The sequence below is a fragment of the Elephas maximus genome, chromosome 2 (genome assembly GCF_024166365.1).
Source record: "Elephas maximus indicus isolate mEleMax1 chromosome 2, mEleMax1 primary haplotype, whole genome shotgun sequence".
Lineage (NCBI taxonomy): Eukaryota > Metazoa > Chordata > Mammalia > Proboscidea > Elephantidae > Elephas > Elephas maximus.
In genome coordinates this window covers 156,687,724-156,710,897 of record NC_064820.1, presented here as the reverse complement: position 1 = coordinate 156,710,897, position 23,174 = coordinate 156,687,724, and the positions used below count along the sequence as shown (strand labels likewise).

The window sequence follows — 23,174 nt, the reverse complement described above, 5'->3', positions numbered from 1 at the left end:
GCTGAACTAAATGAATTAGAGAACAGAAAAACAATTGAAAGAATTAACAAAACCAAAAGCTGGTTCTTTGAAAAAATTAACAAAATTGATAAACCATTGGCTAGACTGACTAAAGAAATACAGGAAAGGAAACAAATAACCCAAATAAGAAACGAGAAGGACCACATCACAACAGAGCCAAATGAAATTAAAAGGATCATTTCAGACTACTACGAAAAATTGTACTCTAACAAATTTGAAAACCTAGAAGAAATGGATAAATTCTTGGAAAAGCACTACCTACCTAAACTAACACATTCAGAAGTAGAACAACTAAATAGATCCATAACAAAAAAAGCGATTGAAACGGTAATCAAAAAACTTCCAACAAAGAAAAGTCCTGGCCCGGACGGCTTCACTGCAGAGTTCTACCAAACCTTCAGAGAAGACTTAACACCACTACTACTGAAGGTATTTCAAAGCATAGAAAAAGACGGAATACTACCCAACTCATTCTATGAAGCTACCATCTCCCTGATACCAAAACCAGGTAAAGACATTATAAAAAAAGAAAATTATAGACCTATATCCCTCATGAACATAGATGCAAAAATCCTCAACAAAATTCTAGCCAACAGAATCCAACAACACATCAAAAAAATAATTCACCATGATCAAGTGGGATTTATACCAGGTATGCAAGGCTGGTTTAATATCACAAAAACCATTAATGTAATCCATCACATAAATAAAACAAAAGATAAAAACCACATGATCTTATCAATAGATGCAGAAAAGGCATTTGACAAAGTTCAACACCCATTTATGATAAAAACTCTTACCAAAATAGGAATTGAAGGAAAATTCCTCAACATAATAAAGGGCATCTATGCAAAGCGAACAGCCAATATCACTCTAAATGGAGAGAACCTGAAAGCATTTCCCTTGAGAACGGGAACCAGACAAGGATGCCCTCTATCACCGCTCTTATTCAACATCGTACTTGAAGTCCTAGCCAGGGCAATTAGGCTAGACAAAGAAATAAAGGGTATCCGGATTGGCAAGGAGGAAGTAAAGCTATCACTATTTGCAGATGACATGATCGTGTACACGGAAAACCCTAAGGAATCCTCCAGAAAACTACTGAAACTAATAGAAGAGTTTGACAGAGTCTCAGATTATAAAATAAACATACAAAAATCACTTGGATTCCTCTACATCAACAAAAAGAACACCGAAGAGGAAAGCACCAAATCAATACCATTCACAGAGGCCCCCATGAAGATAAAATACTTAGGAATAAATCTTACCAAGGATATAAAAGACCTATACAAAGAAAACTACAAAGCTCTACTACAAGAAATTCAAAAGGACATACTTAAGTGGAAAAACATACCCTGCTCATGGATAGGAAGACTTAACATAGTAAAAATGTCTATTCTACCAAAAGCCATCTATACATATAACGCACTTCCGATCCAAATTCCAGTGTCATATTTTAAGGGGATAAAGAAACAAATCACCAATTTCATATGGAAGGGAAAGAACCCCCGGATAAGCAAAGCATTACTGAAAAAGAAGAAGAAAGTGGGAGGCCTCACCCTACCTGATTTCAGAACCTATTAAACAGCTACAGTAGTCAAAACAGCCTGGTACTGGTACAACAACAGGCACATAGACCAATGGAACCAAATTGAGAATCCAGATATAAATCCATTCATGTATGAGCAGCTGATATATTTGACAAAGGACCAGTGTCAGTTAATTGGGGAAAAGATAGTCTTTTTAACAAATGGTGCTGGCATAACTGGATATCCATTTGCAAAAAAATGAAACAGGACCCATACCTCACACCATGCACAAAAACTAACTCCAAGTGGATCAAAGACCTAAACATAAAGACTAAAACGATAAAGATCATGGAAGAAAAAATTGGGACAACCCTAGGAGCCCTATTACAGGGCATAAACAGAATACAAAACATTACCAAAAATGATGAAGAGAAACCAGATAACTGGGAGCTCCTAAAAATCAAACACCTATGCTCATCTAAAGACTTCACCAAAAGAGTAAAAAGACCACCTACAGACTGGGAAAGAATTTTCAGCTATGACATCTCAGACCAGCGCCTGATCTCTAAAATCTACATGATTCTGTCAAAACTCAACCACAAAAAGACAAACAACCCAATCAAGAAGTGGGCAAAGGATATGAACACACATTTCACTAAAGAAGATATTCAGGCAGCCAACAGATACATGAGAAAATGCTCCCGATCATTAGCCATTAGAGAAATGCAAATTAAAACTACTATGAGATTCCATCTCACACCAACTAGACTGGCATTAATCCAAAAAACACAAAATAATAAATGTTGGAGAGGCTGCGGAGAGATTGGAACTCTCATACACTGCTGGTGGGAATGTAAAATGGTACAACCACTTTGGAAATCCATCTGGCGTTATCTTAAACAGTTAGAAATAGAACTACCATACAACCCAGAAATCCCACTCCTCGGAATATACCCTAGAGATACAAGAGCCTTCACACAAACAGATATATGCACACCCATGTTTATTGCAGCTCTGTTTACAATAGCAAAAAGCTGGAAGCAACCAAGGTGTCCGTCAACAGATGAATGGGTAAATAAATTGTGGTATATTCACACAATGGAATACTATGCATCGATAAAGAACAGTGACGAATCTCTGAAACATTTCATAACATGGAGGAATCTGGAAGGCATTATGCTGAGCGAAATGAGTCAGAGGCAAAAGGACAAATATTGTATAAGACCACTATTATAAGATCTTGAGAAATAGAAAAAACTGAGGAGAGCACATACTTTTGTGGTTATGAAGGGGGGAGGGAGGGAGGGAGGGAGAGGGTTTTTTATTGATCAATCAGTAGATAAGAACTGCTTTGGGTGAAGGGAAAGACAACACTCAATACAAGGAAGGTCAGCCCAATTGGACTGGAGTAAAAGCAAAGAGGTTTCCGGGATAAAATGAATGCTTCAAAGGTCAGCGGAGCAGGGGCGGGGGTCTGGGGAACATGGTTTGAGGGGACTTCTAAGTCAATTGGCAAAACATTCTATTATGAAAACATTCTGCATCCCACTTTGAAATGTGGCATCTGGGGTCTTAAATGCTAACAAGCGGCCATCTAAGATGCATCAATTGGTCTCAACCCACCTGGAGCAAAGGAAAATGAAGAACGCCAAGGTCACACGACAACTAGGAGCCCAAGAGACAGAAAGGGCCACATGAACCAGAGACCTACATCATCCTGAGACCAGAAGAACTAGTTGGTGCCCAGCCACAATCGATGACTGCCCTGTCAGGGAGCACAACAGAGAACTCCAGAGGGAGCAGGAGATCAGTGGGATGCAGACCCCAAATTCTCATAAAGAGACCATACTTAATGGTCTGACTGCGACTAGAGGAATCCCGGCGGCAATGCTCCCCAGACCTTCTGTTGGCACAGGACAGGAACCATCCCCGAAGACAACTCATCAGACATGAAAGGGACTGGTCAGCGGATGGGAGAGAGATGCTGATGAAGAGTGAGCTAATTAAATCAGGTGAACACTGGAGAGTGTGTTGGCAACTCTTGACTGGAGGGGGGATGGGAGGATAGAGAGAGAGGGAAGATGGCAAAATTGGCACGAAAGGAGAGACTGAAAGGGCTGACTCAATAGGGGGAGAGCAAGTGGGAGAAGGGAGTAAGATGTATGTAAACTTACATGTGACAGACTAATTGGATTTGTAAATGTTCACTTGAAGCTTAATAAAAGTTAATTAAAAAAAAAAAACTTCAAAGATTCTGTTGTTTTTTTTTTTCCTTTTACCTCCTCCTGTTTTGGGATTCCCATTACACATAAATTACTCCTCCTCTTTACATTGTCCCACATAAATGTTAGGCTTTTTTTTTTTTTTTTCTTTTCATTCTCTTTTCTGTTTGTTTCTCAAACAAATTGGTATCAAGGGATTTGTCCTCTAATTCGCTGGTTCTTTCTTCCATTGTTTCAATTCTACTTGTATGTCTTTCCATTAAGTTATCCATTTCTGATATTTTAATGTTTATCTTCTAGATTCTAGTTGCTGTTTTTGTATGATTTCTAATAGCCTATTTATTTGACATTTTGTTCTTGTATTCTTTCCCTGAATTCTCCTAGGGTTTTTTTTTTTTTCCATGTTTTCCTTGATCTCTTTGATAACCCAGTATATACACCTTTGAATTCCTTATCGGGCAGTTCCATTATCATCTCTTCCTCAGGAACTTTGTGCTCCTTTATTTCCGTCATTTGGTTGAGCCATCTTGTCTCGTTCCTTTATATGATTTGGTGTTGTCTGTTGTCTCCAATACATTAAGGTGTTGTTTTATTTACGATTTGTTTTGCTTCATATTATCAGGGCAGGCAGGTTCATTCACTTCCTGCCTCCAGTTGGATGGGGCAATGGTGGGCAGATTGAGCCCTCTTTGCTGTTCACTGTACATGTGAGATGGTTTAGGGTGTACTGGGTGGGTGCTATCCGCTGGTATGGAAATGCTCAAACTCACCTGCCAGGTAGGCAGGTGACAGGCAAGGAGTAAAGTGGCATCTGGGGGTGGGTAAGGCAGTTGTCCAGGAGGTGCACAGGTATTCTCTTTGATGGCGGAGGGGTGGGGCAGTTGGCTGGGGGCACACAGATGCTGTCCCCAGTGAAGGAGGAGTGGGGCAGTCTGTTGGGGGGCATACAGTGGGGGAGGGGTGTGGCTGGTAGCTAGAGAAGAGAAAGAAAAAAGAGAGGGTTTTGTCTATTGCTCCATGCTCACCACCTGCCCTACCTGTCAGGTATTGCTGCTGGAGAGTCACCCTGTCTCTTGGTCTTGGCTCACTCCCTGCTCTGTATATACCAGGAACCCTGAAGCTCTCATCCTCCTTCCTGCACTTTCCCTCCTCAGCTCCAGTTCATGTCCTGATCACCGTTTCACTCCAGGTATGTTGACGTAGTTTGTCTCCTACTGGAAGTTCTGTGATGTTGTCTTCCTGTGTGCCTCGTGCAGGGTTGCTACAGGCTTTGTCTCAAAATGGCCCCACTGTGCCTGGCTGTCTAGCAGGGCATCTCTACTCTGTATTTTGCCCTGTTTGCTGCTGTTGTTCAGTTTCTTTTTCTAATTGGTGTTTGATCTAATTTTATATCCGTTCATTTGATGCTCAGGGTCTCCAGGGTTGTCACCTGTATCTTTTTCACTTTGTTTCTCAGGCATTTGCTGTGGAGGGACAGTGTGGAGGTGTCTGACTAGGCCACCATCTTGAATCTCCAGTCTGACAGTTCAGTCTTTTTTGCGCCCATCAGTTCTTTGGGTTGTGTAATATAGTTGGCAGCTCCCAATGTGTACTGTTTCTCTGCTTTTTCAGTCAAACACTATCAACAAATATCTATAGAGCACCTTCCACATGCAGGAACTCATTTTTCCATCCTACCTCCTGACTGAGGAATTATGTAGGCTATTCTAGAGACCCATTTTATATTAGTATGTTATTATAATAAAGCAACAGTCTCTTCTTTTGACCCAGGCATGGGGAAATCAAAGAGGACATCTCTGAAGCAGCATTCTGAGTAATGCTGGACAAGTAAACTCTACTGGCTGAAAGTTATTGGCATACTTTTCTGTACAGTCTACTTTCAGGGAATATTTCCTGTTTGGACTATGCAGAGGAAAAGAAGGTCAGGGGCAGGAGGAGGACTTAATAAGAATTTAAACGTCCAGTGCTGAAAACAAGGAAGTATCTAAAATTAGCTGTGGTGGCCCAGGATGCTTCAGTTTAATAGAAGCCCTGGGGAGAGGGGATTCCTTGAGTAAGGAGCCTGAAATATTCCACTGTGTTTGGAACTCTCAGCACTAGAAAAAGCACTTTGGCTAAGGACAATGTCCAGGATGATTAAGTTAAACTCTTGCGACTGTATAAGCCTTGGTCCGGATACCAAGAAAGGCATATGAGGCAGAGAGATAAGAAGAAATGAACTTTGAAGAAAAGGCCAAGAGTCTCTGACTCTCTCCTCTTTTTCCCAAGTGAATAGCTGACTTCCCTCTAATGCTGGTGTTTATTCAGCAGTCTAAACATGTGGGAAATTGTTTCTCATTTGATTTCTACCTACCCAGACCTCTTCTCTACTCCATTTAGATCTTCCGTGCCTGGTCACGCTCCTTCAGTGTGACCATGCACAAAGCCCGCTTCTTTTGTGCTCATGTCCACCTTCCAGAATGGCTGGATCACACTTCCAAGGATACAATCTTACTAGGCTTCACGGGGTCAGTTTTGCCTCTTGCTCATTTGTTTCTGAGGAGCTTATTTACTCGACTGGAAAAACTTTCAATGATTCTCCAGCAAAGTCACCCTTTCCACTGGAAAAAAGAGTTTTAACATCTGTGAATAAGAATGAACGAAAAGAAAATAATTTTTATATTCTCTCCTAGTTCTTGTACTGTAAAACCAAACATCTGATAAGTCAATGAAAACGGCCATAGCAAAATACCATTAATTCTGATCTCACAAAAATAGAATTTCTATTTTTTTCCAAATCTGAGGTGGATCCAAATTTATTCTGGACAATGTATGCATTGTTCACTGTGTAATCAAGATTTTCAACATAGATGCTTAACTGAAGAGAACCAAGTTTGGTGATCATTCCAAAATGCAAATCTGATCATGCCATTTATTTGGCTAAAACACTTCAGTGCTTCTTCATTGCACCTAGGATAAAGACCAAGACTTTCTCCCCTAGACTGCTACAGGACCTTCTAGCCTGGTTTCTCTCTCTCTTTTACCATTCTAATCCATCCTATTATCATTGTAACTACATGAACTTACTAAATACACAGCCTAACCAGAATATATGTCAAATATTGCTGAATGAATAACATTTTCATGGTCACAAACTCATTACCTACTGAATGCAGAATAAATTCCTTACCCTGGTATAGTAGAATACAGAGATACATTTTATTCAGCCTACCAGTTTTCCCACGCCCCTTCTTCTGGTTAATTTGATGAAGTTCTTCTCCACTCCACATGATCCAGGTGGGGTTGTCATTCAGTGTCCCAGAGGATCTCATCATTGCAGGGGTGGGCATGCGGTCCAGGCTGGCCAATCAGAACACCCCTTCCCCCACCACAATGACTAGTCCAATGATGGGCTGATCATAATTCACATATGAGGTCTAATACATAATGTTCTTTTGGGCTGTATTAGTTTAGGGACAACAGAGGTCTTTTTTCATATTACATGGCAAACATTTGTCTGCAAGTTTAAAAAAAAAAAAAAGAGGGAAGAAGAGCCAAGCAAAATAGTAATTTGGACTCCTGAATCCAGTTGTGCTCAAGGTTAGATCCCCCCTGAGAGTTTCCAAAACTATACATTTATAAGTTTCATTTTTTTCCCCTTAAGCTAGTGGGTTCCTCCCACTTGAAGGTACAATATGGCCCCAATGTTCCTCTTATTACTCATTACTTGCCTTCAGGTACCTGGTGTTCTTTCAGGTCAGCATCCACTTTTTCTTAAACAGCCACAGGATAAACATTTCAGACTTTGACAATGTAAAAGCATCCTTATTTCATGAGCCATAAGAAAAATAGGTAGCTGGCTGATTTGGGCTACTCCTGCTCTAGTCAAATTGGTTTACTTGTGCTGTGAGCATGCCTTAAGCCTTCCCATCTCCATGTTTGATATCACAATGAGTTCAATCTTTCTCCTTTGAATCCTTAAGAGTGCTCTGTATTTCTCTTTTGGTCTTGACCTAACCTTGCATTGTAGTTATCTTATTCATCTTGTGCCTTTTGCACACTGTGAGTACTTAATAAATATCTTTGGAATTGACAATATCTAAAGGCTGTGTTGAAATAAATTAATTAATTAAAAACAAACTTCACATGATTAACTAGTTAAGGGAAAGTAAATATGGACCCAACAGAGCCAAGGATAAGGCTGCTGGTAGGAAGGGAGACAGTCATTTATGAATCAGACTTCTCTGATGGAGTATAACTGAACCGCTCTTATGCTAGTGTTGTCAAGACAGCTCTATATACAGCTGCTTCTTTGCTTGCATGGGATGATTATGACTAAGTATGACGGGATGGAGGCTTCAGTCATTTTGTTTCTGGTGGGAAGGAAGACAGGCACGTTGACTATATACTTAGAGGGACTCCTGTGTTTTCAGTATTCTGTTTCAGGCACGCATTTGGTATTGTACTTCTATCTGGATAGTGTTGCTCATGACTTTTGTCATATCTGTGTATCCTCTGTCTTTTTAGTAGATATTTTCCTGTAAATTGATTCCCTTAACAAAACATAAAATTTATGTTAGTCCATTCTACACAATAAGATCTCGTTATTATTAAAATGAAATTTTTTGTCCATGTACCACTGAAAACCATTTCAGGTGCCTTCGTGCAACAAAGTTCATATTTAGGATATTTCTTTTCTCAGCCATCAATCTTTTCTTTTTCTTCTTGCAAAAATGTAGCACATAGTTTTCCAAAGTCGACTTAATCACTCTGAAGAACCAAATTAATTTTGTAAAAAACTCATTTGGCCATTCCAGGTAAGATGCTCACTGTCACTTTGTTTCCCTCTCTTAGTTCCGATATTATGTGTCTATACCAGTCATAGAGTAGTAGCAGTAATGGTAGTAGTAATAATAATAAATAATAATGATAAGAAAAATTAACATTTACTGAAAGCTTAATATTCTTGCCATAGTAGGATTTTTAAAAACAGCTTTATTGAGGTATAATTTACATACCACCAAATTCACCTGTTTAAAGTGTACTACTTAATAGTAGTTTAAGAACACTGATAGAGTTACACAACCACCATCTATAACCCAGTTTTAGAAGATTTCCATCAGTACAAACAGTTCCCTCCTGCAATTTGCAGTTAAGCCCTGATCTCACCCCTAACCATAGGAAACCACTAATCTACTTTCTATCTCTATAGATTTGCTTTTTCTGGACATTTCACATAAATAGAATTATACAATATGTAGTCTTTTGTGTCTCTTTCATTTAGCATTATGTTTTTGAGGTTCACTATGTTGTAACATGTACAATTAGTCAATTCCTTTTTATTGCTGAAGAGTATTCCATTGTATGGATATGCCACATTTTATTTACCCATTTGCCAGCTGACAGACATTTGAATTCTGTCCAGAATTGACTAATATGAATATGCTGCTATGAACATTTGGGCACACGTCTTGTGCAAACATACGCTTTTGTTTCTCCTGGTTTAATCTGTAGGAGTGGAATTGCTGGGTTTTATGGTAAGTTTAACATATTAAGAAAATGTCAAAATGTTTTCCATATGACTATATCATTTACATTCCCACTATCAAATGCCTAAGTGTTCCAGTTTCTCTACATTCTCACCAAAACAAAACAAAAAGCCAAACCAACTGCCATTGAGTGGATTCCAACTTATAGTGACCCTGTAGGACAGAGTAGAACTGCCCCATAGGGTTTTCAAGGAGTGGCTGGTGGATTCGAATTGCTGACCTTTTGGTTAGCAGTGGAGTTCTTAACCACTGCACCACCAGGGCACCACATCTTCACCAATATTTGTTATTGTCTGATTTTTTGATAACAGCCATTCTAGTGAGCAGGTAGTGGTATCTCATTGTGATTTTAGTTTGCATTTCCCTAATTACTAATGATGTTGAGCATTTTTCCCGTGCTTATTTGTCATTCTTATATACCTTCTTTGGTGAAAAGCCTATTCAAATCTTTTGACCATTTTTATATTGGATTATTTGTCGTCTTATCGAGTAGTAAAAATTATGCATATATTCTGGATACAAATCCTTTATCACAGATAATATGTGCAAATATACTTCCTTGGTCTGTGTTGTCTCTTTTCATTTTCTTAATGTCTTTTGAAGTGAAAAAGCTATTTTAATGAAGTCCAATTCATAAATTTTTTTCTTTTATGGATTGTGTGCTTTTGGTGTGATATGTAAGAAATCTCTGCCTAACCTGAAGATTTTCTCCTATGTTTTCTTCTACAAATTTTTATAATTTTGGCTTTTACATTCAAGTCTATGGTCCATTTTGAATTAAACCATTGTGAGGCAGAGGTCTAAATTCATCTTTTTGCATGTGGATATCCAATTGGCCCAGAACCATTTGCTGAAAAGACTATTCCTTTTCCCATTGAATTACTCTGGAACCTTTGTTGAAAATCAATTGATCATAAACTTTAAGGGTTTATTTTTGGGTTATATATGTTTTGTAATTTTTAATGTACATGTCTTGCCACATTTTCTTAGAAAAGAATTCCTAAGTATTTTATTCTTTTTGATGCTACTGTGAATGGATTATCTTAATCTCATTTTTGAACTGTCTATTGCTAATATACAGAAGTACTGATTTCTCCATACTGATCTTCTAGCCTGTGATCTTGCTAAACTCATTTATTAGTTCTAGTAGGATTTTGGGTTTTTTTTTGGGGGGGGGTCCTGAAATTTTCTACATCTATGATCATGTCATCTGTAACTAAAGACAGTTTCATTTTTTCAGTTCCAATCTAGATGTCTTTTTTTTTTTTTTTAAGCCTTATTATACTACCTAGAACCTCCAATACAATGTTGAATAAATACATGTGGCAAGAGTGGGCATTATTCCTTGTTCTTGATTTAGGAGGAAAGCATTTAGTCTTTCACCATTTGGTATATTAGCTGTGGGTTTTCAGAGGTAGCCTTTATCAGGTTGAGAAAGTTCCCTTCCACTTCTAACTTGCTGAGAGCTTTTTCAATGATGCATCTTCTGCAGTTATTGAGATGATCATGTGGTTTTCAACCTTAATTCTATTAGTCATTCTCAGATGTTAATAAATCCCACTTGGTCATGGTATATAATCCTTTTTATATGTTGTTGTATTTGATTTAATATTATTTTGTTAAGGATTTTGCATCTATGTTCATTAGGGATATTTGGGCATAGCTTTATTTTTACCCAGTCTGGTAATCTCTGGAGTCCCTGAGCCATGCAAATGGTTAACACACTCGGCTGCTAAACTAAAGGTTGGAGGTTTAAGTTCACCCAAAGGTGCCTCGGAAGACATGCATGGTGACTGACTTCTGAAAAATCTCCCATTGAAAACTACATGAACAGTTCTACTCTGACACACACGGGGTTGCCATGAGTCAAAATCAACTCAACAAAAAAACAGCAACTGATTTTTAGGTAATATCTGCCTTTTCATAGTGGTGCTTGTACTACCCCAATTTAATGTAATTATCCATACGGTTGGATTTATAGTTCTCATTTTGCTATTTGTTTTCTATATGTCCACTATCTTTTTTGTTCTTCTGTTCCACCTTTACTGCCTCCTTTTGTGTTAATATTGTTTTAGTGTACTATTTTAGTTCTCTTTTTTTTGTTGTTGTTTTTTGTTTCTTTTCTTCCTACACATTTTGTAGTTACGTTCTTAATGGTTGCTCTAACGATTCCATATGCATCTCAATTTATCACATGTAATTCAGATGAATACTACCTTAATTTTGGAAAAATATAGAAAACTTTGCTTCAGTATGGCTTCGTTCCCTTCTCCATTGTGCTTTGTTGTTATATATATCTATATAAGTTATAAAGCTAACAAAGAGTGCTATAATTATTGCTTTATACAATCTCATGCCTTTTAAAGAAGAGGAGAAAAGAGGAAAAAAAAAAACTTTTATACTTACTTTTTATGTTTATCATTTCTAGTGTTCTTCATTTCTTCCTGGTGATCTGAGTTACCATCTGGTGTCATTTCATTTCAGCCTGAAGAACTTCCTTTAGGATTTCTCGGACAGCCGGTCTGCTAGCAACAAATGTTCCCATATTTGTTTCTCTGGGAATGTCTTTATTTCACTTTCATTTTTGAGGGATAGTTTTGCTGGATATAGAATTCTTGTTTGAGTTTTTTTTTTTTTTTAACTTTCAGACCTTGAATATTCCATTACCTTCTGGTCTCTACTGTTTCTGATAAGACATCAGCCATTAATTATATTGATGCTCCCTTGGATGGGATGAATCATTTTTCTCTTGCTGCTTTTAAGACTTTCTCTGTCTTTCAATAGCTTGCATATGATGCATCTTGGTGTGAATATTTTTGTACTCCACTTGGAGCTCATTGAGCTTCTTAGATGTGTAGGTTAATATTTTAGCAATTATTGTCTTAAATATTTTTTCTCTTTCTCTCCTTTCCATCTGTGACTCCCATTATACACATATATTGGCATGCTTGATGTAACACTGGTGTCTGAGACTCAATTTGTTTTTCTTCCATCTTTTTTCCTCTCTGTTCTTCAGAACAGATAACTTCTACTACTATCTTTAAGCTCACTGATTCTTTCTTCTGTCACCTGAAATCTGTTGAGCTCAACTGATAAATTTTTTTCATTTAAGTTATTGTACTTTTCAGCTCCAAAATTTCCATTTGATCTTTTATTATGATTTCTTTTTATTGAAACTCTTCGTTGATTCACTGTATAATATTTTCCTTGAAATATTTAAAGATAATTTCCTTCAGCCTTTTTTAAAAAACTATTTATAATACCTCCTTTGAAGTCTGTCTGCTAAATCTATATCTTGGGGTATTTTTTCCCTGCATAAGGGTGTCTTGTAACTTTTTGTTGTTTTATTGAAAACCAGACAGTAGCAACCCTGGATACTGGTCCCCCTCACCCCCAAAGTTGTTGTTGCTGTTTGTTTAATAACTTTCCTGGGCTAAATCAGCATTATCTGTCTCCCCTGCAGTGTGAAGCCACTCATGTCTCTGCAGTCCCCCCCGCCCCTTTTAAATTCTTGTTTTTAAGTCTGGTGTCATAGGGGTTGCCCCTGTATTTGCATAGCCTAGTGATCAGTAAGTTACTGGATAGAGGCTGTGTTTAAACACCTTGAGCCAGTAAGGCTTCAGTCCTCTGCCAATGGATCTGTGTATGGGAAGGAGCATATTCAATGTTCAGGCTGTTTTCAAGTCTGTTCTGGCTTATACTTTCTCCTTGACCCTTTCATATCTCCTCTGTACATACACACAGCCTCAGGGTTAGGGGTCCTCTCCAACTGCTGCTGCATTATGTATGCAGCCTCAGCCAGGAATATTCTTGCCCTAACTACAAATGCAACCACATGCAATTAGAGCCATTGGTCCTCCTAGCTTACCTGCTGCCTAGATTGGCACTTCCACTGCTTCTCACCACTCCAAGTCAAGTGAGCCCCTTTGACCATGACAATGAGTCTGATGTCCTCTTGGCCTGCCCCACCCTGGTAGAACATCTATATTGACTCTACCCAGGAGGAGTATGAAAGCAACCCCAGGCAAGTATGCACAGACTCCCACTATTCTTACCTCAAGTTCAGCAGTTTTTAAAGCAAAAACATTTTTCAGACTGTTGTGTCTTTAGTTATTTTCCAGAGTACTGACATGGTTGTTTTGTTAACTGTGGTCACTTTTATAGTTGTTTTTCAAAGAGAGGATTAGCTTTTCTTCTTATAGAAGTCCCATCCCCTTGAAACATTATTTTCTAATTTACAATTTGCTCTTTGTAGTATTCAATTTTAATGGTTTGACAAACATGTGCAGTGATATATCCACCACCACAATCATGTCACAGAATAGTCTCCATCATCCTAAAAAATTCCCTCTTGTTACCACTTTGTATTCAACTCCACTTGCCCATCTCCAACCCCTAATCTGTTTTCCATCCCTATAATTTTACTTTTCCAGATCAGATCAGAGATTAGAATCCAGGTCTAATGGTCTTTAGAACCCCAGCTTTACTGACTCTTTTAATATGAGGTAGTTATGTGTATACAAAGGATAAGTCTCCTATTAAATAGTATAGAGAGGCAGTGTATCTAATGGTTCAGAGTATGAGTTCTAGAAGCAGACTGCCTAGGTTGAAATCTTGGCTCCATCACTTAATAGCTTTACGACCTTGGGTAAGTTACTTAAGTCCTCTGTATCTCTAGATTCCTCATCTGTAAGATGGAGATAATGATAACTTAGCTCATGAAGTAGTTCTGACCCATGTAAAGAACTTAGAATAATGCCTGGCACATAAGAAGTACTCAATAACTTTTAACTATCATTATTATTTAATTACAAGTTCCAAGAAGGCAAGGGAAGGATTGTACTATAATCAACAGTGCATTTTACCTTGATGCATAACAAATCCTTAATGAATAACTGAAAGAGTGAATGAATGAACTAAAACCTCTAACATAAACATAGCTGTGCAAAAGGAAAATGGTCAGCAGTTGTATTAGGGAGCTACTAAATGCCAAATAACTCTGTGCTGGACATCCCCCAAACCTTGGTGTCAATGCCATGCAACAGTCAGATGGGTCCAGCAATTGCTTTGGCTGGTTATTGTTTTTAAAATAAATACACTTTTAACATAATAAAAAACTCTTCACATCTCAAATCCTGGATCTGACACTTACTAGTTGGGTCAAATTATTTAACCTCTCTGTGCTTCAGTTTGCACACCTGTAAACTAAGGATGGAAACCCTGGTGGCATAGTGGTTAAGTGCTACAGCTGCTAACCCAAGGGCTGGCAGTTCAAATCCACCAGGTGCTCCTTGGAAACTCTACAGGGCAGTTCTACTCTGTCCTATAGAGTCGCTATGAGTCGGAATCGACTCGATGGCACTGGGTTTGGTTTTGGTAAACTAAGGATATTAATAGAATCTGCATCATTAAATTGTTGTGGATTAAATAAGTAAATATATGTAAAATGATTAGAAATGTACTTGGCATATAGTAAGCCCACAGAGTATTTGCTATTAATTTTATTATCAGTTCACATGAACACACTCATAAAAAAGAATGTCTGCAATCAGCAAGTTATGGGATCTGATTTTGACCACTTTAGACTGGAAAGGGAACCAGGGGAGCTACTGGGTGTTGGTTTGAAGGAGGCAGTCCATGCACGGCTACAGGTTGTGTGAAAATGCAAGGAAAACTCAGATTCACTTCTTGGTGGACTTCCCAGAAGGAGAGACCTTTTTGTGGTCATTTCTTACTCATTTCATCCTATGTCACCAGTGATCGAAGCAATGTTCATGCCAATGAAGGACACCACATCCATTAAAACAAAAAAGTAACTTTGATTTCCTAAAAGACTAGCCTTTCTTGCTACTCTGAGGTCATGATTTATAGTGAGTCAATAGCTTTCAAAAAGAAAATGAAAAATGAATATGGTAATAAATGATTAATAGTTTTATTGAATTCTTTCTATGTGCCAGTCATGCTTGCCAAGCTTTTTGCATGCATTTTCTCATTTAATATTTCCAAACAACCTAAGGGATAGGTATGATTATTGCCCCCATTTTTCAGATAGAAAAATAGAGAATCAGAAAGTTTAAGTATCTTTGCATAATGCCAGTTGGCTGGTCAGTGGATGAGCTGGGATTCAAACCTAGTCATTTTGACTCTAGATCTCAAACTCTTAACTGTTATGCTGCCTGTCCTCTGTTTACAAAAGATCCTGAAATCAAACCACCAGAGATTTTTTTTTTCTAAAAACCCCAGCATTCTTAACTTACAGGAAAAGGTGATGTACAGTTCATTGTGTCAGAAAAAAAACAAAACACCTTTAAAAAAATTGTTGTTGAAAATATACACAGCAAAACATACACCAGTTCAACAATTTCTACATGTACAATTCAGTGACACTTATTACATTCTTCAAGTCGTGGAACCACTCTCACCCTTCTTTTCTGAATTGATCCTCCCCATTAAAATATACTCACTGACCTCCAAGCTTCCTAGCCAACCTTTCTAGTTGCTGTTGTCAATTCGATCCCATATAGACAGTTCTTTAAAAGAGCCCAATGCTCAAGGCAGACACAGGAAAAACACCTCTGAGGCCACCCAGAAGGGAAGGTTCACATAGGTGGACACTCCAGCACCTTCTTAACATGTGCAGCCTCCACGGGGCACAGAGTCTCCCTCGTGGGTTCCAGACACACTCTTCCTCCTGCTCAGACAAACTGGAGGTGCCCTGCTCCTTGCAGCATCGTTCATAATATGCACTCCTGCCTCAATCTACTGAAGGCTTTTCACTTTATTTAGAAGCATGTATTGGAAGATATAGAGAAAATTAATATGTTTAAGGCTGTTTATGAGCAAATACCCTCAAAGAGCCTCAGAAACTGGTCCATTTGTACCATCTGTTGTAAAGGAAACTAGAAACCACCTGTCTGTCTGCCTGAGCCCTGCTCTTATAAAGGGAGCTGTAATTACCTCTGTGGTGAAGGATTTGAATCATTACAGTAAATCCCTTATTCAGCACATACTGTATTCAGCATATCATAGACACTCTGATCCTAAAAACCAGGGCTTTTCTCCTTCAACCCTCCGAAAATGCTATGGAAAATGCTGTGGGTTGTGGCTTAGCCTTGCATATTATTCAACAATAAATATTTCTTGAACAAATATTTACTGAGCACCTACTGCACTGCCAGGTACCATTGCAGGAACTGAGAACCCAACAGGAAACAAGCCAAGCAAGGCGCCTGCTCTCAGATGGCTTACACACACAGACAGAGAAGGCAACATAGAGTGTGAAAGACCGCAGCCCAAAGGAAGAAAAACGTGTTAAAACTTCTGTTGAGATTTTTTATCTGATCCTTGGGAGATTTATATTTGATATATGTTTTCAGATAGTATAATAAAATAATTAGTAAAATCATATACTTTATGAATAATAAATAAAACAATAAACTTAGAGATACATGCCCCAAATATTTTTTCTGATAGTATTTTGACGGTTCATGTGATCAAAAATTTTGGGAAACACTGTGTGTGTGTGACAGACAATAAACAAGTAAACAAGCAAATATGATTATTTTAGATGGTATTAAAAACTATAAAGGAGTCCTGGTAGCACAACGATTAGGTGCTCGGCTCCTAACTGTAAGGTTGGCTATTTGAATCCAACCAGCGGCACCATGGGAGAAAGACCTGGTGTCTGCTTCCACAAAGATTACAGCCAAGAAAATACTATGGGGCAGTTCTCCTCTGTCACATGGGGTTGCTATGAGTTGAAACTGACTCGACAGCACCTAACAACAACAGCAAGAACTATAAAGAATATAAAAATCAGGGTAATGTGATAGTGAGCATCTGAGTGGGAGGAGTGGGGTGACTGGACTCTATGGACAGGGCAGGCATCTTTCAGGGTGACATCTAAGCTGAGACCTCAACAAAGAAGAGTTCTAAGGGCTCCCCATCTTAAATACAAGTTATTGTTGTTGTTAATGCCACTGAGTTGATTTTGACTCATAGCGACTCCATGGGACAGAGAAAAACTGTCCCATAGAATTTTCTAGGATGTAATCTTTACATAAGTGGAATGCCAGGTATTTCTCTTCCACAGCCACTGGATGGGTTTGAACCTCGAACCTTTTGGTTAGTAGCCAAGTGCTCACCAGGGGCTCCTTGAAATATGAGTGCATCTTTTTATTTTAACCATTTGAGATTAAAACAAAACCAACCCCCATTTCTTCTTATGCTCCCTCAGTCTCTTTGCTTCGTCACAGAGTGCTTTCCCAGAATGTCATGTAAACTTAATGGAAAGGGCCATTATTTTGAAGGAAAGAACTATTGAAAGAAGATCAGTAATAAACCTTGCTCTGGCTGTGGCAGAATTCCCAGTAGTGGCTGGTAACAGCAAAACATACTTTTCCTGCAAGAAATTGTTTCCTGGTAAAGCTAAAAGCTCATTCTGTTTGTGGAAGCAAACGCTTGTCTTTTCAATGAAGTCTCTGTGTGCCCTAAAAAAGTATGTTGCCTGTTTCTTTTCAGAAGAAGGGAATTACATAAACTGCAAACAAAGAGCCTGGGGACTTCTCTTTGTTTGTGATGAAGACTCATGTCTCATTCTCTACAGGACCACCTATATGGTTATATACTATGGTTATGCCATCTCCTTGTTCTGGAGCACTTTGACTTTTTCTACCTGAGGTATAACATTTCTGAAATTCTACCCACTTTTTGTCAGTATATTTATGTTAATTCACTTACACAGGTGTTCATGGTAATAGTATTACAAGTCCATTCAGTTTCCTTCAGAAATCATCAGTCTATATTTAAAATATACTCAGCTGAAAGGTTGGTGAAGTTTGGCAAACTCTCTACAATCTCATTCCCCAGCCCCCACACAAGGTCTTGATCAGTTCTTCTTTCTTATTGTCACCTAAGTGTATAGTAACAAAATGGGATTCTGCATATACTCGGGCTTTCTGTCATTCTCCCAGGAGACAATGGAAAGGAGAATCCCCAAAGTAAGAATATTACAAATCACATTTTAGAGAATTATAAAAAATGAAAGACAATAAGGTGTATTTTCCCAAATGAAAACTCATCATATCACCAAGCCTGACTGAGCTGAAAAAATCCAGCTGGGTTGGGCCTACTTTTCAAACTGCCCAACCCCAGGTGGTTCTGATGAGCAACCAGAGATAGGAACCACTTGGCTTTTCCTGTGCTGTAAGATGGTCCATGTCAGCTTTGAAAATTACTGGGAAAAGTGAACATACCAGGTGCTTCGTAGCAAAACACCTTTGTGATTTTTTTGTTCCTCTAAAAACACTGATTCATCTCAATATTTCACAGAAGACTTTAAAATGTATGGATTTTGTTAGTATTTTTTGGTTTGGCAAATAGGTGTGAACTTCTTATCTATTTAATTAATTAACTTTCAATACTAATCTGCGATTTGGTCAAAGGAACGGAAGGAGTTTGAGAAAAGTTCCCATGAGTTGAGATGCTCCCATTTTCCATTTTGGTATTATAATTAAAGGGGCTGTGGTTGTCCTTGCAATTGAGAAAGGAGAATCTGTCAAGAGCAAAATGGGAACCCACTTTCTGCTGAGACAAGACAGTAACAACACAAAGCCCTGCTTCTAAAATAACAGCGCCCAATGGTGGACAGTGCTCCCAACATGCCAGGCTCTTTGCTGATGGGTTTCTATCACCAGCTTGTCCCACCAACCCCATGAGGATTGTTGTGATTTTGCAGATGGGTTAACTGAAAGGTTGGCAGTTCGAGTCCACCCAGAGGCATGATGGAAGAAAGGTTTGATGATCTACTTCTGAAAAATCAGTCACTGAAAACCCTATAGAGTACAGTTTTATTCTCATACACGTGGGTTTGCTATGAGTTAGAAATAACTCGGTGACAACTGGTTGGTTTTGGTTGGTTAAGCTGAAGTCTGGAGAGGCTGAATAATTTTCTAAAAGCCAGAAAATCACAGTGCTGGGACTGAACTCTTTAAGGGAGCGGTCTCCCGAACTCAGGCCCTTCTGAGATCCTTTGCCCTCTGCTGCCTCCGCACAGTTGACGGCTCCTAACAAAACTCCTGCGTACTGTGTAACAAGCTTGAAGGCTGTGAGGGGCAGGGAAATGCCTGACACAACCAAAATGGACTTAAAGGGAATTTCCTTGAATTGTCCTGGAACCTGTTGAAACAGGTAAAAGCCCAGTCCCATGATCTCATAAATACACATTAAATAGAAAATACAGAAAAATGGTCTGGAAGCTTCTCAATACTTTCATGGGTTGTCTGTTTTCAGGTAATACCTGTTGTATTTGATAAACAGACTTTTAAATGAAAACAACATTGTTAAAGGATAGTGAATTTAGAGTTAAGTGCAGGAGTTCAGAGTCACAAAGCCCTCAAATACTGGTTTGAATACTGGTTCTGCCACTTACTAGCAACGTGGCAAGGGCAACTTCTGTGTCCCTCAATTTTATCATCTCTAAAATGGGCATAATTAGTAATACCTATACCTCATAGGGTTGGTGAGAATTAAAGGAGGTCGCACATATAATGTACTTAACTACACTGAAGTGTGGCATGCAGTAAGCATTCATTCACTCAATGGTAGCTGTTATAATTAGGATATGCTTGTCTTGTCCTGAAACAGTTCTATTTTAGAACGGAAAGCAGGTTTAAAGACATGGCATTTGGGCCACCTATAAATCCAACTGAGATGTTTCAACACATGGATGCAATGTTGGAAGTGCTCACTTGTTTATGCCAAGAAATTTGCAAGACAACTACTTGGCCAACAGACTGGAAGAGATCCATATTTGTGCCCATTCCAAAGAAAGGTGATTCAACAGACTGCAGAAATTATTGAACAATATCATTAACACCACATGCAAGTAAAATTATGCTGAAGATAAAAAAAAAAACAAAAAACAGTTGCAGTAGTATATCAATAAGGAACTGCCGGAAATTCAAGCCGGATTCAAAAGAGGATGCAGAGTGAAGGATATCATTTCTGATCTCCGATAGATCTTGGGTAAAAGTAGAGAATATTAGAAAGATGTTTATTTGTGTTTTACTGACTATGCAAAGGCATTCAACTGTGTGGATCATAACAAATTACAGATAATGTTGTGAAGAATGGGAATTTCAAAACACTGAATTGTGCTCATGTAGAACCTGTACATAGATCGAGAGGCAATTGATGAACAGAACAAGGGGACACTGCATGGTTTAAAATCAGAAAAGGTGTGCATCAGGGTTTATCCTCTCAATCTGTATGCTGAGCAAATAATCCGAGAAGCTGGACTATATAAAGAAGAACATGGCATCAGGGTTGGAAGAAGACTCATTACCAGGCTACAATATGCAGACGACACAACTTTGTTTGCTTAAAGCAAAGAGGACATGAAGCACTTACTGTGGAAGATCAAAGACCACCATCTTCAGTATGGATTATACCTCAAGATAAAAAAAAAAAAAAAAAATCCTCACAAATGGACCAATAAGCAATGTCATGATAAATGGAGAAAATATTGAAGTTGTCAAGGATTTCATTGTACTTGGATCCACAATCAACACCCATGGAAGCAACAGTCAAGAAATTAAACGATGCACTGCATTGGGCATATCTGCTGCAAAAAGACCTCTATAAAATGTTGAAAAGCAAAAATGGCACTTTGAGGACTAAAGTGCGCCTGACCCAAGCCCTAGTATTTTCAATTGCCTCATATGCATGCGAAGGCTGGACGATGAATAAATAAAATCAAAGAAGAATCCACACCTTTGAATTATGATGTTGGTGAAAAATACTGAAAATACCATGGACTTCCAGAAGAATGAACAAATTTGTCTTGGAAGAAGTACAGCTGGAGTGTGCCTTAGAAGCAAGGATGGCAAGACTTTGTCTCAAGTATTTTGGACAAGTTATCAGGTGGGACCAGCTCCTGGAGAAGGGCATCATGCTTGGTAGAGGGTCGGTGAAAAAGAGGAAGACACTCAACGAGACAGACTGACACAGTGGCTGCAAAAATGGGCTCAAACATAGCAATGATTGTGAGGATGACACGGGACTGGGCAGTATTTCGTTCTGTTGTACATAGGGTTGCTATGAGTTGGAACCAACTCAATGGCATCTCACAACAACAACAGCATGAAGGCGCTGATGCAAACAAAACTAAAAATGAAGAGAGAACTGCATCATAACCCAACTAAAAAGGAGAGGAACAACTCTATGCCCCAGGTTTCAGGGCTCTCATCCTATGGGTAATTCCCCTTCTTAGCACAGGCCTATTACTTGTGTCTGCACAGCAAAGTCCCCGAAGAGAACATGTACAGGGGGGAAGTTTAGAGGCACTCAGGTAGTGTTTCCAGTGGCAAACAGGCCTGGAGGTATCAAGTTACTTGTGCCCAAAGCTCAATATTTCATGTTCAAGTGGAGGTGTCAATACTGAGCCCTGGCTCACACATGAACCTTAATTAAGTCCCAGCCTCTTCTTTCAGGGCAGGCCAACAGATGATGTCTGCTTTTCCACTGTCTCTCCCAACAAAAAGTTGGTGGTGTTAATGGGAGATTTAACGTTGCAAAAAATGGGGCTGGGAAGATGGGAGCGGTCAATACCCACCCACCAGCATGCATTCGGGTGGTTGTCGTTAGGTGCCGTGGAGTTGATTCCTACTCAACACACCTCGTGTGCAGAGTGGAACTGCTCCATAGGGTTTTCAAGGCTGATCACCAGGCCTGTCTCCTGAGGTGCTTCTGGGCAGGTTCAAACCGCTAACCTTTTGGCTAGTAGTTAAGCCCTTAATGGTTGGCACCCAGGAACCCCCACAGGTGGAGGGAGTCTGAACTCAAGGGCACTCCCATGGACAGCTCCCTGAGAAGCCCCACATGGAGATGGAGAGTGGGAAAACACAGTCACAGGGCAATGCTTCCTCCATAGTGTGGGCCATCCTCCAAGACTGACTCGGTGACGCTTAAAAGCAGCATTGCATAGGTTTCATACAAATACTGCCTAGGATGGCACTGCTCGTTCTAATAATATTCTGTAAGGTGAGTAGCAAACAAAGAGTTCCCATTGCTAAGCTGGACAAGGTAGACTGGGCCGGCTCCTTGGACATTAGGCCTCTGGCTGAATTTTTTGGGGTGGCAGGCTAGCCACTGCAATGGCCTCCCTCCCTTCTTTTCCTGCTAAGCCATGGGCCTCTGTCTCTATCTCTGGTAATATGTTAAATACTGGTTCTTTAAATATGGTGGCTCCTTTAGGAAGACAGGCCTAGAGAAGAGAGGAAGAGGAAGCGTGTGTGAGGCCTTGCACAGTGGTCAGAAAAACACCCTGCTGTGGGTGGGGACTATAAGTCAGCATGGCCCTTCTTGGGAGCAGTATGTGGTAGGTCAGGTCAGAGGCCTGACGATGGGCCTACCCTTTGACTCAGCAACCACACTTCTAGTATTTGTCATAAGGAAATAATCAGAGGTATATGCAAAGGTGGATGGGTTTTCATCCCAGTGCTATTTATAACAGCAAAAAATAAAAAAACAGAGAGTTTAAATGTCCAACTATGGTGATGAGCTGGGACTTATGACATAGGTGTACCATGGACTACAGTGCAGCAATTGAAAACTGTGTGGCTGATAAATGTTTACTGATATGGGAATATTTTAATCATAAACTGCTTTGTAGAAAAAAGTAGAATAAAAAAAAAGGATATAAATTATGCGCCCATTCAATGCACAGAACAAAATACATCTGGATGCATCTATACCCATAGAAACACTGCAGTGTTTCAGAGCAAGGGGGTTGGTAAGAGAAGAGAGAGCAGGCTTGTTCTCCCTTAGCCTCTTCTCCTTCTCCTCATTCCAGCTAGGGAATGAATGAACTTATA

The 23,174-nt window shown here is 39.2% G+C and overlaps 1 protein-coding gene across 9 annotated transcripts in view; it reads right to left on the bottom strand.

Annotated features, from left to right (window-relative positions):
• Positions 1–23,174, bottom strand: part of ARHGAP26 (Rho GTPase activating protein 26) — a 536,050-nt gene that overhangs the window by 42,395 nt on the left and 470,481 nt on the right. Inside the window, exon 21 of one of the 9 annotated variants that reach the window (XM_049873965.1) lies at positions 3,834–6,394. The exons of the other annotated variants lie outside the window; for them this stretch is intronic. Coding sequence (XP_049729922.1) covers positions 6,388–6,394 — 7 coding nt within the window. The 3' untranslated portion in view covers positions 3,834–6,387. Of the gene's footprint in view, positions 1–3,833; positions 6,395–23,174 lie in introns of those variants that run through there. 9 annotated transcript variants of the gene reach the window in all.